This window comes from Acyrthosiphon pisum, chromosome A1, assembly GCF_005508785.2.
Source record: "Acyrthosiphon pisum isolate AL4f chromosome A1, pea_aphid_22Mar2018_4r6ur, whole genome shotgun sequence".
Classification (NCBI taxonomy): domain Eukaryota; kingdom Metazoa; phylum Arthropoda; class Insecta; order Hemiptera; family Aphididae; genus Acyrthosiphon; species Acyrthosiphon pisum.
The window spans coordinates 74,911,097-74,930,782 of NC_042494.1; the positions used below are offsets into that span (position 1 = coordinate 74,911,097).

Consider the following 19,686-nt stretch of genomic DNA (forward strand, 5'->3'; position numbering starts at 1 on the left):
AAGATACAGTAGGTAACATGGAATGCAAAGGAATCAGTAAATACCGAGCTACAAAATAAAAAGATAATATGTATAAACAAATATCAAAATTTGTATGAAATTCTACATTTATATAATATACTTTACATGTATTTCCAAAGCCTTTATCTTTTAAAATTTTAGTCAGTTTTGATATTGGTGCCATCCAAAAATAAACACAAGTATTCGACCATCATCTTTATTATTACAAATGTAATATATGAGTTCTAAAATCAATTTGTAATCTGTGTCTTCGGACATTGGATTATCCAACCAATTCAATATCGCAAAAGGATATTTATTGAATCTCCTCATTTTACTACAAAAGATTTTATTATTTGAATATTAACATTGATTATTTGTTAACAATATGTGCATAAACTTATCTTAACATATCTTTTACATGCACACTTAAGAGGACTCTACAAATTCCATCTCTCACACTATCTTACACCTAAAAATTTTCAATTTTTACATGTCATCCAACTAGATTCACTCTCCTTTCAGAAAATATACTGAAGTCCAAACTAGTTATGTGTTACTTTGCAATTTAAATATGTTGAGTCCCTCTGTGTTATTGAAATTGGATTCTTGCTCAGCAAAATTGTATTGCCTAAAAAATTAAAACTTTGTTAAAAAATATGTCAGTGCATTATTTGTTTTCTCTCTTTGTATAACGAGTAACATACATGTGTGAGTACAGTAGATCCAATTTTGTACTGTTAGCTTTAATATTAGAGTGATATGACATAATATTATAATCAAACTTAAAAGCAAAAATATTTTTCAAGGAACCTAATAGAGAAACACTAAGCATTTATTTGTATTTTATTTTCAAAACAAGTTATGGATATTTTAAGATTGTAACATATAATTATTTATATATTTATTCTGAATAAACGGGCTGTGCCTTTTCGATATACAAATTTATGTCCACGCACACAATTAGATATTATACAATGTGTCCCGTGGTACTTATGTGTTATCTCGACTACCCAAGTATTTCCAAGACTACCTGTGAGAACACCCGTGTTATCTCGACTACCCAAATATTTCCAAGACTCCCTGTTAGATTCTATTTAAAAATGTACATTCCCGCGCTGTAATCTGTATCATCTTAATTGACAATTTAATTTTGTTTTCGATGTACAACTTACTATCCACATATCTTGCCATCAGACCAGGTATTTATGTCGTCAGTCAGTCGACAGCCGTCCTTATTACGTCCGTCAGTTATTATTTACTGTATAGTACATACGCGCTACGACTAGCCAACATGATTTTTTTTAATTTGCCATCTTCAGAAAAGGAAACTGTGCAATTTGCGTTAGCAGGCGCTAGGGAGTTTGTACATGAATTCCATGTTATTCCAAACAACTGCAGCCCCGACCCCGATATGGCTTTAGGATGCATCCGTGTATATTTTTTCGCATTTTATGTTTTGTATTATGTGGAAATATTCTTGTTTATAGATTGAAGGAGGAGTGTCTTTTTTTTTAATTATGGAGAGTTCGGTGTTTGCTACGCTGAGATTTGTCCATTAGGGAGTTAAGGGAGGAGAAATAGTTAATAAATCGGAGATGACTAGATTGTTCTTCTGGAGTAGTGTTGTTAAAGTTTTAAATTTTGGATTGAAGTCGAGCGAAGGAAGAGAATTGGATTATATTATATTATTAATTATATAACTATAATATATTATATTATATTTTTACACCAGATTTTTTTTAAGTACTTATACATTATTTTGTAATAATTTTTATAACCGTAAAAACGTAAACAATTTTTATTATTATAACATATTACCATAGACATATAAATGTTTTAAATGTCTATGCATATTACCTATGTCCTATATTGTTTATTATAGCTTTATTATAACTTGTGGTAACTAAATTGTGGTAGTCGATATAACATGGTTGTGCACCCAAGGTAGTCGAGATAACGCGTAAGTACCTGTCCCGTGAACAGGTGGGTATGTTAATTAATAGCACAGTAAAATAGCTTTAAAAGAAAAACCCACCAAGAATATTCTCACCTTTAAGTTTCATAATTCGCACCAATATTTTTTGTTTCATCTGAGCCGCCAGAATTATCTTCAAGAAAATCAACATCTGAAAAATTGTCAACACATTGGCTCGACTTTCTAGTTTCTTGTATGTGGTACATCATATAATTCAATTTTGAAAACCATAATAAGCATAGGCGTGCGCAGGGGGTATGCAGGGTATGCAGCTGCATACCCTGAAGCTCTTTGAGTGGCAAAAATCGTTTATAGAAAAAAAATTTTTGTGCGCAAGAAAAATAATTGCTAATTATAGTGCGGCCCAGGAGTGTACATATTATTATGTTTAAACTCGAAACTATTTGTGTATTGTGTATATATTTTATCAGAATTTTACATTCTTAAAATAACTTTCAGGGGGTGCCTGTGGTAATCCAGTGCTTAATTTGGGGGGGGGGAGGAAAAGGTACAAAATTGGGTAAACACAGTGTAAACACTGTAAACAATGGGAAACTAAGGCGATTGGGGGGGGAGAATGTCCCTTTTGCCCCCCCCTCCTCCTGGATCCGCCACTGCTTCTGCATACCCTGAACAAGAGGGCTGCGCACGCCTATGATAATAAGTATAATTCACTGTATGAACTAAAAACGATAAACCACTAATTAACTTTTGGTTTTGGCAAACATTTAAAATCGAAGACATGAGTAATATACTCACATAAGTATGTGTGAATTACACATTATTAAATTTCTAAGGATTTTCTGGGCGAGTTAAAATCATCAACTGTAACATCTCCAAATCCTTTATTTGTCTGTTCATTTTCTTCAAACTCATCGTTGGAGAAATATAATTTTCTGAAAATGTCAAGTTGTAAAAAATATCTGAATAGGTACCTAATTCATGAATTATATAAAAATAGTTTACCTCTTAGATGATTTACTAGTCGAGCTCAGAGTAGTACCAGTGTTGCTGTAAATTATTAAAATGTATTTTATATTGTTTATTTTACTTCTATATCCCAGAGAAGTGGCTAGGATCATGTTATGTGACAGCCTCTGGCCATATTATCTACTATATACTGAACCGTGCTTATAATTACTGATTGTGAAATGATTACCACAGATTCTGCTCCAGATAGAAATTGGGTAATCATTTAATTTGAAGATTTTTAGCCATTATTTCCTTCTGTTTTCATTTTTTGGAAATCTTTATTTGTGAACAAATTAGCAAATTAGACTGACCCTGTATTATTAAGAAATATAATCAGTACAACTAGAAAATAATACTTACAAAGTTACAAATAAAAATTAAGGTAATGTGGCGACTGGCGAGTGGCGAGTCGATACTTTGGACGTTTTACTAAAAAGAATACACTTATGCATGGCAATTATTTATTAAAACATTAAGCAACACTGTACGAATGTATAGTCTGTATTTCCGTTCAAATTTCAAATACCTAATCGAAATCGAATGATTCAAGTCGGCGAACAACAAAATAATATTATGTTCATACGTCTTCATGGCTTAAATTTAAACCATGATTATGTTGTTATTCATTTGATAACAATTATTACTATCTTAGTGATAAGCCAGAACGGTTATCTATAATTGGGGGCACTTCTGGCCGACGTGACAGACCATGGTTTAAATATACAAGGTTATTGCACATAGTCCATATTGTTATGAAACTAAAATAAAATGGCAGCGTAAGGGTACGATCCATATCATAGCATATAATACCATAGTATAGCCAGTAGGTAATCAAACGCGACATTTGCAATGAATTTTGTATTCCAGTACACAAAGTGAACGACCAAATTGTGAAATAAATTACACATTTACACGATATTGAATTGGAGTGACATTTAACGAAAAAGAGACCTTTTTGTGAAATATTTTCGAATTTCACGAAGTGTAAAACATCCGTTTTCATTTCATGAAATGGTCATCTTTTCATGAAAATATCGATTTCACGAAGTGGCTTCAACCTATATAAATTTGCAGAACAGTCTGTATAGTTAAATTTGGCATACGAACTATAACTGAAATAGAAAACCAGAATAGGTGCATCGTGCATTGGGTATTGCAGATCACAAATATTTACGTAAAAAAAACATATGTTTTATCAATATACCGAGTACTGAGTATAATATGTAAGTTCTATGGATTTATCATAGTAAATAAAATATTTTATAATATCTATGGCTATCGTCAATTGTCAAAATATGTTGGCGACGATTAACAATTCTAATAATTTCAGCAGATACTATTGTATTATAGGTATAATATATTGTGTTTGATTTGAGTGAACAAAATCAAAATTAGCCATCAATATAAACGGACAGTTCGTTAAGCCGTAAATATCACTATGTAAGTTCACAAACTCGCACATTTCGTTATGATCAGGTTATTTTCATAAAATATTTCGATACTTTCAAGTTTCAGTTTGGAGCGAAATAAAGCTGATGTATGAAGGTATAGGTATAGGTATAGCTGTTTTTTCGGCGACGGCGGTAGCTATAGGTTTCGCCGGAAGAGTCGATGCTTACACGTAATATGTTTTCATATTATTACTATTTTACAATATTTACTTTTTAGACTTAAATTATTTATTGCCACACGGACAATCTGTTAACTGTATGACGTAGAAGCATTTATAAGTTTAAACCCTAAAGCGCTATATATACCGGTACACGAGACCGTTTCACCACGCCAAGTTTAATACGTACCTTTTTGCATAATGCCTATATACCTGTCAGTGGCGAAGCCCCCCCCCCCCCCCCGAAATGTTAACAACATTTTAAAATTATTTTAATGGTCTATGATAGTCGCTCAAAAAGTCTTAAATTGTATTTAAAATATTTAAAAATGTACTATAAGTATAAAAACTTTTCAGCTAACTAATAAAAGCTGGAAACTGTAATTTATTCTAATTTATAATCCAATTAATGTAACCGGGAATGTAACTACCTATTAAATTCATCATTGAATGATTATTTAGAGATCACTTCAGTGCCGCAACTTGGTACATATTGGTGGGTGTGCGACCAATAAATAGGGCCCAAGTATAGAGGCGAAATTATGGTAGAGGGGAGGGGCCCTTCCCCCTCCTGACTACGATTTAGACCCCTCCAAAAAACATTCCTTATTTATTTAAATATAAGCTGCTTATAGATTATTTTTAATTAATAATTTTGTTAGGTGGGCTGTAGCCCCCCAGAAATTTAACCCTAGTTGCGATTATGCTCATGTACCAATAGGTCATATTTTAATACATGTTGCTTGTTGTTTTTAGCTAAATACATTATGTTATGCACTTATGCAGTTAATATAATATATAATATATATAGGTATACACTGCTATACTGCTTACAGATAGGTGAAGAGCATTGAACACATTGTACACTGTAGTGATAGTACACATATCGTGAGGACTAAGGAGCAAAATGGTATGCAACCTCTTAAAACCATTTATTTTCTTTTTGTCCCAATTTAAATGCAATAAACCATTAGTCGTCACAACATAGCAAAATTAAGAAATTTGAAAATATGGTATTAGTGGTATAATTCAGCCCCCTGCCATTCGAAATTATTATTTTTAATATTTTGTTATAAATATAGTTAGGACTTTGTTTTATATCATAGGTAATAATAATTATGATTCTAATGTATTCATTAGTTTCTATTTTTTGATTAAATAATAAGATAGTAAGATACCACTTTGTAAAACACCTTAAAAGAAAAAAGTTCCAAATAGTTCGGCCACTGGCCCCGGGGCCCATTTTTATGATTTAACGAGGGGCCAAGGGGTTCTTCGCACTCCTAGCACCCCCGGTTGTTGCGGCACTGGATCACTTGATTACTAAATCTAAATTGAATTAAGAATAATTACAAAATATTTTGTGAAAGAAACGAGATTGCTGCTAATATTTAAGTCTTAATTATTATTAACAAATAAATTCAAATAATAGATATTTTAATAGCTTTTTACTATCAACATTCAGTGCAAATAGTTTCTGATCGATTTATATATGTGTAAATATATTCTATAAAACAACTATTCATATAAAAAAATTCTAACAATTCAATGCAAGGATCCTCATATACCTATTGATATTACAGGCTACAGCAGCCTTAAAAAACCAAATATACTTTTAAAATTTATATTATACCTATTATATTTATTTTACTATCAACATTTAGTGTAAATAGTTTCTGATCGATTTATATATATATGTAAATATCTTCTATAAAATAACTGTTCATATAGAAAAATCTTAACATAATATAATGCAAGGACTCTCGTAAATTGCCCTTGTTGCTCTGCGTATACAGCAGCCTTAAAATACCAAAAGTACATTTGTACATCAGTTATGCACTACACCTACCAAATTAAAATTTTACAAAATGTAAGTTCTCTATTATGGTGTAGGTAGGTACTAATACAAACAATAAATTGTTATCCAAAAACACGTTTTCTTATAGGTACATATTGTTATTTACTAAATAGTAAATACCACGGACTAAGATATACTTAGTATATCTTAGTCCGTGGTAAATACCTAATTTTGTTATTATTTTATCATGTTTATTGATTCACCATGTAAAATAATTCGTAAATTAATTGTGTATGTTAAAGGACAACAAATAAATATCACCACTGTTTATCTTGTAATGTTCTCATACAAATCGAAGTGCCATACCATTTTTTTTTTAGTCGGCGATTCGAGCGTAAAAAACGCGTGACAAGCGCGAAAATGATGTGACACTTGATTCATATGAGAATTTTGCAATCTCAAATCTGACTTGACCATTTATTTTTCCATTTAAGATAATGTTCTAAAAATAATTTGTATAAACCCAGATTTTGAAGATAGAACATTTTTTCGGGTTAATCATGGTTAATTCGGGTGTTAAAAAAAACAAATGTTGTATACCTTAATACCTATCAATTAACATGAAATTTTCAATGCAAATTTGATATAGTAATCTGATTTTATATTTTAAGTAAACATAATGAAAAAAATTAAAAAATTAAATTAAATATTAATACTTATTAATTATTAGTTTATTACTTATTAATTAGTACTAGGTACTCACTACACAGTACTTTTTCAACAAAAGATAGTTCTCGCTTATTACATATTATAATTTTTAACTGAACGTATTTTCGTTAATTATTTATTTTTGATTGAGAATGTTAGACAACACAATTACTATTGTCTATTATTGAATATTGTGAAATAAAATAAAACAATCATCTAGCATCAAGGTCTTTTTTAAATATTTAATTAATTATTTTACAGGTTACAAAAAAAAATTTAGTTATCCGTTACACACTCACACTACTATCTTCTTATCTTCTTAGTCGCGTTGGTTGCAAAAAATACATACAAATTGATATGCCACTTAATTTTCAATAATTCGGGTTTCGGGTTATTTCGGGTGTTTTTTGGGTGTTAATTTTTTTCAATCGGTTCTGTATATACGGGTTTTGGGTTATGATATTTATTTAGGTTAATTCAGGTTTCGGGTTTCGGGTTACGTTCGGGTGCAAAGCCCTGCATTTTTTTATTATTTAGTTTATTTTTTTCTGGACAGACGGTCCAGAAAAATAAGATACCTATTTAAATATTTATTTCTTCTAATGTATTAATATAATATAACAAATTATATTTCAGATCGTTATTGACTACCTATTAAGTATATCATATTATATTTATATTAGGGAATCCACCGGCTACCACCCACCCCTCTATTTAATGACTGAAATTACTGTTCACCACACCGCTGTGGATATTATGCAAAAAGGTTTTTTATCGTATGAATTATAAATTATTATTAAAAGAAATTGACAAGTCATAGGTGGAGTGTCAAAATATAATCCATTCAAATTTCAAAACCTTTTTTAAATGATACAATTCGAATAGATCATTCATGTGAAATTCTAGATAAATCTCCTGGATTAATTCCCCCTACACACAAGGCAATAGGCACTATATTTTAGATAGGTACCTTATTATTTATGATTTTCTTAAAAATGAAAACTAATATTAATATGAAATTAATTAACTTAGATTTTGACAGACACATTATTATCAAAACAAACACATGATAATAAGATTTTAAATTATTATAATAATAGGTACTGGTTTTGTATAATAAATTAAAATTTTATTTAATTTTTTGAATCACAATTTTGAAATGTTTTATGTAAAAATAATATAATCATTTATTCGTTAAAAATAAGTATTCCAAATGTGTATTATAGGTACTTAATTAGTCAGAAATGTACTAAATTTGAAAATGTAACATAATTAAAATTTAAGTTTAAACTTTAGTATTTCTTTAGTTGATAACTATCTGTCCTATAGCATCCAATTTAGCATATAAGGGGCGGCTACAGTATTGTAAGCAATATTATTATCTTGTAAAATGTAATGACTATTTTTGTTATAATAATGTTATTATTATTATTATTAATATTTCAATAAGTATATAACATGGAATTCTAACACTTCTGAGTGTATAATATCAGTGCCGTAGACAGGATTTTTTTATGGGGGGGGGGGGGGTCATAATTATATTGAAGTAATATTTAAAACATTATATGTTAACACGATATATTTAATACTACTACTGAAAATGGCTATAGTATAATTTAATTATAACAGAAGATCTATTTTTCTCGGCTTTTTGGCCATTTCAACTAATATTTCTTCTGGTGTGATTTCAATATTCCTGTAACAACTCAGGAGCACCAATCCATTAAGACGATCCTGTTCAACAAAGAGTCTAATAAATAATTATAATATAAATCAACATATTTAATTAATTATAATCTACCTCTTTCATACAATTTCTGAGATAGGATTTTACTCTTTTTAAACTAGAAAAGGATCTCTCAGGCGTTGCAGTCGAGACGGGAAGTGTACATAGAACTTTTAATAAAACAAATATATTAGGAAATATAACTGGATCACAATGCTTGATAGCATGTAATGCATGTGATGGCAACATTTCATCATCCTTGGTTACCATGCGCTTCATTTTTTCTTTCCAAATTTGTAGCTCACAGGTAGCTGTGGTAATATCAATATGAGGGAGATAAAAATTAATTAAAGACTCAAAATCTGCATTATTTGATAAATTTATATCATCAAACAAACATTGAAAACCTGAAATATTGTTTAAATTGCTTAAGTATATAAATTATAAATATATTTATAGTAGATACCTAATATAATTTAAGATTGTTATACCTATAAGGCCATTGAACTATATGATATAGTTAGTTATCATATAGTTCAATGGATAACGCTAAACACTTATCTAATTAATGCAACCACAGCTGATTACATGCAACATATTTGTCTTTTCTGTGATTATAAATTTATAATATATGACATGTCTTGTCAGTTATTTTGTTATGATATTTGGAATGACTATATATTTTATAATATTATCTAATACTAAAAAAAAAAAAAACCTCAGTACTTCAAAATAAATTACCTAGTTAGACATTGGTACCTATATTTTCCACAATATACAATGTGAATGGGAGGGGTTTGAACCCCCTAACCCCCCCCCGTGTCTACGGCCCTGTATAATATCATATTATTTTCAGTTTCAACAAATATGTAAAATTAGCTCCCAAATCAAAATCTTTTATAAAGACTATTTCTTATATTTAACAATTTATGATTAATAAAACCAACAATCATTATACAATTCTTTGAAATTCTTTGAAATTCATAAATAATGTATTATTTTAAAATCTTACAGATAGTAAAAAAAAGATTTATAGTATAAAAATAAGAACATTCAATATTTATTTAACAATATATTGTACTTAAATTCCAACATAACAAAAATATATTATGTATGTGCTTCTGTATTAAAAAAAAAGTTTTACATAAAACAAAGCAGACAGGATTCATAAACATAAAAATATTAACACAAATAACTCTTATAAAATCTAAAGTTCTTTGTTCTTACTAGTTACAATTTTACTTCCTTATTACTACCAATATATTTTATAAAAATCATTAGACTAGCAAACAGAACATTAAAATATTTTTTTTTTTATAAAAAAAGTTGTGTAAAAATATGAGATTCATTCAAACTAACAATATTTGTATAAATATAAATATATCAATAATTATTAATTAGTTTAGAAATATTTAATTAAAAAGTTGAATAAAAATGTAATGTATCTACTCAAAAAATATTAATTTATCATAGCAATTAATAAAAATTATAATCATAAAATAAAACTGTGATACTTAACAACTATTTAAAACATAACAATCTTAAACATTTTATGTGTGGTGCCAGATACGAATATTGTATGCAAACTAATACACCTTAGTCTATATTATGTCAATGTAAAAGTTAAAACAATTATAATATTTTAATTATGTTTCTATAATTTGATTTGGTATTAATATCACATTTTATTAGGCACATTATCAAGCAATATATAGACAATATGATGTTTGTATCTTATTATAATATACTAAATATACTCAGACTCCAGTCAACGATAGGTGAGGTTTAAATTATCATCCACCACTAATGATACACCTGCTAGATCCCAAACTGCTGTAAGATGGAATGTCATGTTACTCAACACGACTAAATACTCAAAGAGAGCAAAAAATGTATATACTGAAATTATAAACAAGTCAATAAGTAAATACAATATATGTATATGTGTACAATGTACATAGGAAAAGTATTTTTATTTAAGTACAAACCACCAGATTCACAGTAAGCATTATGTCGTAAAAAGCAATAGCCAGCAATTGCAAAACTGGTCATATTGAATACCGTAAAACATATTTTGTATTTTAATGACCGAATTTCTAATTTTGTCATAACTGTTTTAGTAATACGTCCTTTTTTCAATAATATAGAAGAAATAAGCATATTAAGTTCAGAAGCACAGATAAATGTGACAAAACTTTTTTCATGAATACCTTAAAACAATACAAAAATAAATTATTAATTAAAGTATTTTATATACATTTGTTAACATTTAAATTTAAAAATAAATTTATAACTTATAAGTTATTATTTATTACTCTTTATTGTAATAAATATGTCTTATATAGTTATATGTATATATATATCTTAAATATTTTATTATTACATCATATAATTCATTCTTATATCTTTCTTAATTAGAAAAAAAGATGTAATCCAATTTAAAGAAAAGATTGAATTGAAATATTGAAAAAAAATGCCGGCAATATATTTGATTCAATTGCTATCAAAACAGCAAACTAGCCACCAAGGAATACATCTACAATTATACTGATTTAATAACTTACCTTTACATTAAGCTTGATTGATAATGATAAATTACTAACAAAAGTCCCTAGGTATATTTAAAGGTAAAGTAGTAAGATATTAATTTAAGTTAGTATTGAAGATACTAAGAATGTATGCAAATTAATAAAATATACAGCCAATAATATGGAAGTTTTTTAAAGACAACCTATTGGAAACTGTCCACAGAATAGTATAATATATTATATTGGATTTATCACTATTATATGACATATTAAAATATAATTGCAATGTTAAACTGTCATATCTTCCTAATATACCTTATTTGTATAAAAAGTTAATTATAATTAAAATCAAAACTAAATTAACTAAAGAAATGTAGAAATATGAATTCTTGGGTTTCTTTATATTCTATAAAAAATATAAAACAGTAAGAAATCATTTATGTAAAAAGAAATAGCAATAATTTTAAAATTATAAATAATAGGATACATACAAATATTAAATGATTAAACATAACCATTATGGATATTCATTAAAAAGAGAAAAAACACTATACTTAGCATAATATTATTATTAAAATGTCTAAAGAATAATATATAGTGAGTATTATACATATCTAAAACACTCATTGTGATAAGACAAGTTTTATAGAATTAATGTAATTTAATTTATAATTGGTTATCTTTAACAAATTCATAAATTATTTATAAAAGTAAATAATTTCTAAGGGGTCATAGGTTTGTGGTTGGCTTATCATATAAAAATGAAAATATAATATAATTTATATTTAAAGTATTTAACCTTACACTGTATTTTGATATATCCAATGGCTGTAAATAAATTAAAGAATAAAAAAAGAATTCAACTGTTAAAAGTTTACCAGCCAGAAAAAATTGGAAAAAATTGGATTAAAACCAAAACAAGAATTTATTTTTTTTTTCATACAATAATAATGTCAAGGATTTAAAAGTAAATATCTAGTTTGTCACTTTATAGTACTTACTGTAATAATCAGATGATGTAAATATTGATAATACAACTAGTGAGCATACTTCAACAGTGGTTAAAAATCTTAATAATACCACACACCAATGTAATGATGGTTTAATTATACTATTGTAGTATTGGTAATATATAGCAACCACAATAAGTCTTATAGGACTATGAGCGATAATAACTAAAGTCCAAATAAATCTTTGTACTGGATAGTTTCCTACGGCAGTTGATATTGTAGGCAAATAATTTTTGACCTAAAAATTTTAAAATTTAGCTACATAATAACTTAAATTAATAAAATATTGTGCTTATAAATCTCAATTAATATACTCGGTAGCCACAATGTGTTGATGTAGCATCTTCCAATTTGAAAAGTATAGTCCACAAAACACAAAACACAAAGGTAACCAATACACTAAGTAAAGTGATTATTGACAGCCAATACACTTTGATTTGAAATAAATACCGCTTGTCTGGTTTTTCTGGGCACGATACTGAATAATTTTGAATCATGCTTGAAATTCGTCGTAAATCATTCATACTAGAAAATAAAGTTAAAAAATTATTAATAAAAACATAATAATATCTTATAGAAATCTGAACTCTTTTTTTAAGTATCAGTAAAGAAACTAATAAGCTTTCTTTAAAGATATTTACAATACAAATTAGTAATTACTTTTTAAAATACATAGGAACATATCAACAGGCAAAGAGTAGAACACTATAGTACCTATATTACATATTTTATTGATACATGGAAATCTTAATTTTTTTTTTTTTCATTTATTATAATTAAAATGTTTCAACATATTGCATGTTTTTACAAGTTTATTATTTAAATTAATATTAATTTTTAAATAGTATGTAAGTAGCGCACGGTGTTTAAAGATTTTAGTTTGTCAAGTAACGAAATATACCTATATAGGTATGTTACTCAAAAAAAAACTTTCATATTCCATTAAGAAGCTGATACATAGGTAAATGTATATAAAACAATATTTAACAATTGAAAAAAGCCACACCCATTTTGAATAGGTATATCACATATTTTCAATTAAATAAGTTATTCTATTAGACATACTTAATATTATTTAAGCAAACATTATGGTTGTTTGAATTAGTGCTATACTATAATAAGTAATTTTAGTATGCATAAAGTATTTTATCAAAAAACAATTAATTTAATTATAAAATATATATAACTCTAGGAAATAAATAATACGTATGTAATTATTATAAGCACAAAAAATAGAAATTTATCTTAATTCACTGCGGATACCTAGTTCAATTTGTATAAATTATTTTCTAATTCATAATTCATAAAATGAATTCGTGGCTACGCATATAAACAATTTTAAACATTCTATTAACATAAAATATAGGCAGGTAGGTGACTTACTTATATCAATGGTAAATCTATTATGTTTAAGCTTAATTAAATGAACTGCGCGACGCTTAGAACGATTAGTGAATTTCAAGTGTTTCAACATTTCGGTTTTTATAGACATCTCAAAAATTTAAGCGGCAAATAGTATCAATAAGGAACACATAATAAAATCAATTTACGGCAATAAAAATATAAAATATTTAAGGAACTTAGGTAGGAGCGTATTATTATACTATTATACTGTTAATAATATTATCATTTTTTTTTAACGGATCGACTTTTATTATTTTTATTATTATGTCATTGATAGCGATAAGTGTTACCATAAGAGCGAACCAGAAATATTTACTTATAAATATATTTAGAATATCGTGAGATGTTGAGATTTTTATCCTGATCATCGATAATTTATAATTCAATTAATAAAAAATATTATGTATTATTTAGAATAAAATATAAATCAGACTATCAGAATGTGTAAAAACTCAAAATATTGTTGAATCTTGCATAGTACGGTGTACCTAATCCCAATAATGCACAAATATTTTTATAATAATATTATTATACTTTAATACTTACAAGTCACGTCGCTATTATTGGTATGATAATTAATATTATATAAAATAGTAACGTATGAGTTACAACTGTTAGTACAGTCTTCGTAATTTCGTATAACGTATTACACTATTACCACAGTAGGTATTACATACCTACTACTGTGACAAAGATAACTTTGTTTCCGATGGCTGATGCAATTATATGACAAACGTATTCAACCTTATATCAGAAATGTGTTCTAACATAGTTGATATAATTATAATTACTAATATAATATATTTTAATATTAGTATCAATATTAAATTCAAGTCTAAAATATAAGAAGCAAGACGAAACATTTCAATTATAATATCGAATTAATTTCAGTCATTTAAAGTCAAATGTCAATCATGCACGCACTTATGACTAATCGAATACGCTATTGTATTATATTGTACCCACTAAGCAATATGTAAATAATTATTGTAAATTGTGAATGCATTTTATTTTATTAATACTTATTACAGAACAAATTTACCACAACTATTGTCTCATAATAGTATTATAACTAATACAACTAATAGTAATACCTACCTAAGTAAAAATAGCTAGTATATTGTACAGGCGTATAGATTTAACTAGCACCTCCTACATGTCAACACGCTAACACGTAGGTACCTATGAGTTATGAATCTCTAAGAAAAAAATGGCTCTCAGATTGTCTTTTGCATTCGCTCTATTATAATTAATTTAAATACTAAATAAAATTATAAAAAATTTTCTCGACGATAACTAAAAACCAAAAATTATCGGTTTTATATTATTAATAAGTATTTTATTTTTTAAATCTATGATAACAATTATAAATAAATAATAATAATTGTAAATAACAGCATTCTGTATTACACCAAACGACACTTAAATACCTATTCAAGCCATGCGGAGAACCACTAGTTTTTCCGTTCACTCCACCACCGATGGGCTAAGTTATATGACAATATTACTATACAATGTAGATACATGCGTCATGCAATCAATGAGCGTAAATAATAAAAAATATTATTCCAACATTATTTTACAGCCAATATAGTTAGATATCAATACCAAATAATTCAATTTTAATACTAGTAGGTAATTGTCTTAAAATTGTAAATGATAAGTGACTATAAAGATTACCTTTAATATTTGACACCAATTTTTTATCCATAATATATTATTTTTAATATACATTTAAGTAAATAATTATAGCATGTACAATATGTATGATAAATCATATAAACACATACCTATGGATTTATGAAATAATATCATTTTTTTCTATAAAAATTGTGACTCGTGGGCCTGACCTTTGGTAATTTATTAATTTTGGGACATTAAAACATATTAAATTTACTTCCGGGTAATAATATCCTATTATATGATAATATAACATATAAAACAATAAAAGTATGCTGGACTTAGAGTCTCGGTCTTTAGGGTCCCTGGCAGTTCCCAAATCCCGAAGTAGGAACTACAAAAAAAAAAAATAAATAAAAAACTCCTTATTTATGGATATGGGGGTCAAGTAACCCTGAGTCATGTTAGACAAGCTTTAATCTCAACCAAACGAGTACCAATAAATAATAAATATGTACATACAATTATTTTAATGACTTAATTATAATTTAAATTGTTTTTTTTAATCGTCAACATTGTGAATAATGACCTGCTGAGGAAGCTATGCTAAATTAAATACCTAGCTCAGAAAACATTTTTAAACCCGCTAGTCTATGACACCAGAGACCAGCGAATATGATTAAACAGAAAATCCTAAGCCTTATTATAAAGGGCGAAGGAAAATGTTGTATGAGTATAATAATTTTCCACCATCGGTAATGACTAGGGCTGGGATTTGTATGTAAATACATAATTTTAGTAAAACATGATAAATTAATTATTGCAAATGATAAATTCGTTTCACGTGATTTGCAATAAAATAAGATATATTTTATTTTACATATTTTTACATATTTCGTCATAAATACATATTTTTACGCATACTTTGTAAAATTTTCACTTTTTTTACATATTTCGTTACTAATGACCAATTCGAAAATTTAAAAAAACGCAAATTACATGGTCAAATTACTTTGAAAAAAGGTTTCTATTGTTCGTAAATTGTGCGCAAATAAGTTGTGGTTTTGTGCGCAAGTGGGTTGTAAAAAAGGCAAATGTGCGCAAATGAGTTGTAGCCGAATATAATATAATGGTTAGACATAGGCGTAATTATAATAGGTAGCTAAAATTATTGAAGGACGTTAATTTTTACCAAACACATAATTTTCAAACTAAGAATAATAATAATATGTTCTGTATATTTTAATAGGCGGTATAGTTATAGTCACCAAAAACGTCCAAACCTCCATGGCTCCGTCTATGTAATGTTGCCTAGCCAAAAACTAACTCGTTATAGAATACAGGTGGGTAAATAAAATATAATTATTATGATAGTACGCACGGGTGTATTTTGCATTTTTATTAAAATTATCTTGCCAATTGGACAAAATTATGTCTACTGTATAGCGTCTATATACAGCCTGCATTGTCACAAAAGTCTAAATAAGTTATAAATTCGCAAAGCACCAAACAAATAAAATAAATATAAGCTACAATTTACATATTATACAAAAATATACCTATTGGCTATTATATTTTGTTATGTAAAAACACTATTAAACTTACTTTGATATTATTAATGTATTCAAATTGGACACCAAGAAATCGAATCATCAACTACAACATTAATTTGTACAAGAAAATGTACAACGAACATATTTTGTCTTGTATAAAAAGATATAATTACATTTTTTATCAATGGATTTTAATTAAACCATTATATATTATACTTAAATTATAATTTATAAGCTATATAAAGTATATTTATACATTTTAAAAAATAATATGTTCCTAATTGATTTGTTATATTAGACTAATTTTAAGATAGTATTAAAATTACTGTTTTAAATTTTCTATAACTATTAACTATATAATACCCAATTTATATTTATTTATGATATAATTGACAATTATGTTTGGATAAATTGAAATATACCTATATCTATATGTTATGTTTCTACATATTATGGTTTCTATAATAATAAATAATAATCTATGTAACTATTAATTTGTTATATCTTATTTTATTTCATAATTATAATTAATAAGTAGTGAATGTTAGTCGGTACCCACTCGCTATTTTCCTCCATCTCCATGTTTTTTTTTTAATTTGGCTATTCAATATAGATTGGTTTCTTACAACTCGAAGCTTGATAGTTGATATTAACATTTATCTAAAAAAACATGAAAGTTTATTTATTTTTAACTTACTACAATACTGCATAATAATATCAGCTATATACAATTAAAATGAGTTCAAAACTGTTAGTAAGTAGGTAGGACCTATAGTCTTTCTGAGAATGTCACGTCATAATATTCTTTCATAATTTTACAATGAAATTAAACAAATTGTACATCATGGTTAAAACTGAAAATATTTAATATGGGTAGATAACTACATAATACAATCAATGTAGACCATTGAAGGAGCTATTCTTCTGTTTTTCATATACATACCTGATACCTACACGGCTAGACGAGCTGATTAGAATGCTTGTATAACAGATAGCAATGTAATATGATAATATGTTGTATTATACTGATAGAATAGGAAGTTTAAAAAATAAAATAAAATACAAGTGTGTCTTATATAAAAAATAATAATCACACGTAGAAGTGGTGTAGAACACGTTATAACACAATAATACTAGATACCAGTGTAACACTACCTATTTAACATATTATAGTAGGTACCTATATCATAATAATTGGCATGTAACAGTATATATATACCTACTAACAAACTTTAACTATATTAGAGTTTACCTTTACCTAATGGGAAGGAATAAGGATTTTATGTCTGGCGTTGTCATTAAACCCATTTTATTTAGTACCTAAAGTTGCAATCATTATATTATTAGCTTAAGTACATCCGTATCGATGTACAAACCTATCTTTGACTTATTTTTCGACAATCTTTTTTATCCCGAATTTATGTATCTAGGTTACCTTAAAACCTTCACATTCTGATACTGGCTATTGTTTACTATAATGTAGGCATATCGCAGAAAAAACATACTAATAATGGTTACCTAGTAATTACTAATTATATAGTGATTAAGAATTAAGAATTTCACTCTATTCAAATTTATAATTCAGATAAATTTATGAATAAGTAGTAAATGGTTTCTTCCTATATCTTTAAGTAAAATATTGTAAAATTTGTCCTCCAAAAAGAATTCAAATAGATGGACAATAATACATAATAAATAATAAATAATAGATGTTTTATATAATATTAGGATTATTATTATTATTATTTTTAAGACAAATTAGTAATTACCATACATTTTCTTTCATGCTTGTGGATTAAAGTAGCATACATATTTGATCCAACTACAAAATGTTATGACATATATAATTTAATACACACCATTAATTATTATTATAATATACTTAATAAAAATGAGTAAGAACACATATGTTAAGAAATCGAGTTAATAGCCACTAAATACGAACTAATTTAATTTAAAACATAATAAAGGTAATTAGGTAAGGTATATTACACCTATAGTATATTCATATTACAGCCCACAGGTTACATAGGTACAAGGTTACCTTATCGTGTAACTTGTAACCACTATAGTATAAACTCAGATATTACTTACTAATTGGAACATAATCGGAAAAAACAGTTAAAAAAAATACGACTAGGTATTGAGAGATTAGTACCTACCTACAACTCGCGTAATATATTATATTTTTAAAGTTATGAACTCCTAGGAAAAATATTACAGTATAAAAATGCTCAACATTTACAGAAAAAATTAAATATCGTAAAAAAGCCAATGTAAAAACCGATAACATTCCTACTTTAACTTTTAGTTTGATAATAGCCAATAGGTAAATTCACTGTAATATTAAACCTGCGCAGAGTCGGTTTGTCCCTCCCGGGTGCCCAAACCGAAAGGCAACAATTTGCAAATGTCCTTATTATTTTTTTTAACTAAATTAAGTTTTTTCATCCGATTCTGAACATTACGTTTTCATCAACGAAACAGTGATGTGAATAGAAACAAAATCAGGAAAGTTATTATTTCGACGTCCCCATAATCGAATACCTAGGTATCTGTGTTGTTAATATGAAACCTTCACTAAACTGAATACACATTACTACATTAGTACGAAATTTGATGAACTCTAAAACAAGGGTCGGCAATTAAAGTCTATGGCGGTCCAGATAATTTGAAAAATAAAATTTGAGGGCCAGAAAAAACTTAAATATTAGTTAGTATAATGTGTTAATTTTGTGTTAAAAATACAGTTTAAGATACAACATAAAGGCATAGTATGT

The 19,686-nt window shown here is 27.1% G+C and overlaps 2 protein-coding genes and 1 long non-coding RNA gene across 18 annotated transcripts in view; all 3 read right to left on the reverse strand.

The window, feature by feature from the left end:
- Nucleotides 1–3,565, reverse strand: LOC100575263. Of its 3 annotated transcripts, XR_003839067.1 has the most exons (7): nt 3,319–3,563; nt 3,138–3,226; nt 2,945–2,989; nt 2,738–2,874; nt 2,054–2,129; nt 127–631; nt 1–48 (listed from the first exon to the last, which is right to left on the reverse strand). It is a non-coding gene; the product is annotated as an uncharacterized LOC100575263 (long non-coding RNA). The 3 variants fall into 3 exon arrangements; XR_003839066.1 differs by having other exon boundaries at nt 2,945–3,226; nt 3,311–3,565; XR_003839065.1 differs by having other exon boundaries at nt 2,945–3,226; nt 3,319–3,564.
- Nucleotides 3,566–8,685: 5,120 nt separating this feature from the next.
- On the reverse strand, nt 8,686–9,070 carry LOC103310134 (52 kDa repressor of the inhibitor of the protein kinase-like). The gene is made up of 2 exons (XM_008187404.1): nt 8,867–9,070; nt 8,686–8,799 (listed from the first exon to the last, which is right to left on the reverse strand). The coding sequence occupies exons 1-2, from the start codon at nt 9,068–9,070 to the stop codon at nt 8,686–8,688; spliced, it is 318 nt and encodes a 105-aa protein (XP_008185626.1).
- A 778-nt stretch (nt 9,071–9,848) lies between these two features.
- Nucleotides 9,849–19,686, reverse strand: part of LOC100161800 (post-GPI attachment to proteins factor 2) — an 11,307-nt gene continuing 1,469 nt past the window's right edge. For 2 of the 14 annotated variants that reach the window (XM_008187396.3, XM_008187393.3), the window contains exons 2-6: nt 17,462–17,566; nt 12,644–12,854; nt 12,321–12,567; nt 10,780–11,001; nt 10,549–10,690 (exon numbers count right to left, since the gene is read on the reverse strand). In XM_008187396.3, the coding sequence (XP_008185618.1) occupies nt 10,560–10,690; nt 10,780–11,001; nt 12,321–12,567; nt 12,644–12,854; nt 17,462–17,562 (912 nt within the window). In that variant the 5' untranslated portion in view covers nt 17,563–17,566 and the 3' untranslated portion in view covers nt 10,549–10,559. Of the gene's footprint in view, nt 10,691–10,779; nt 11,002–12,320; nt 12,568–12,643; nt 12,855–12,989; nt 13,019–13,712; nt 13,950–14,279; nt 14,422–16,958; nt 17,010–17,461; nt 17,567–17,635; nt 17,655–18,675; nt 18,860–19,686 lie in introns of those variants that run through there. The other 12 variants (XM_008187398.3, XM_016806513.2, XM_008187394.3 and 9 more) reach the window with 11 other exon arrangements.

Excerpts from the sequence above, each read along its gene's own strand:
- LOC103310134 (XM_008187404.1), bottom strand. The coding sequence starts at position 9,070 with ATGAAGCGCATGGTAACCAAGGATGATGAAATGTTGCCATCACATGCA. Across the intron at positions 8,800-8,866 it reads TCAGAAATTGTATGAAAGAG|GATCGTCTTAATGGATTGGT; the intron begins GTAGATTATAAT and ends TTTGTTGAACAG.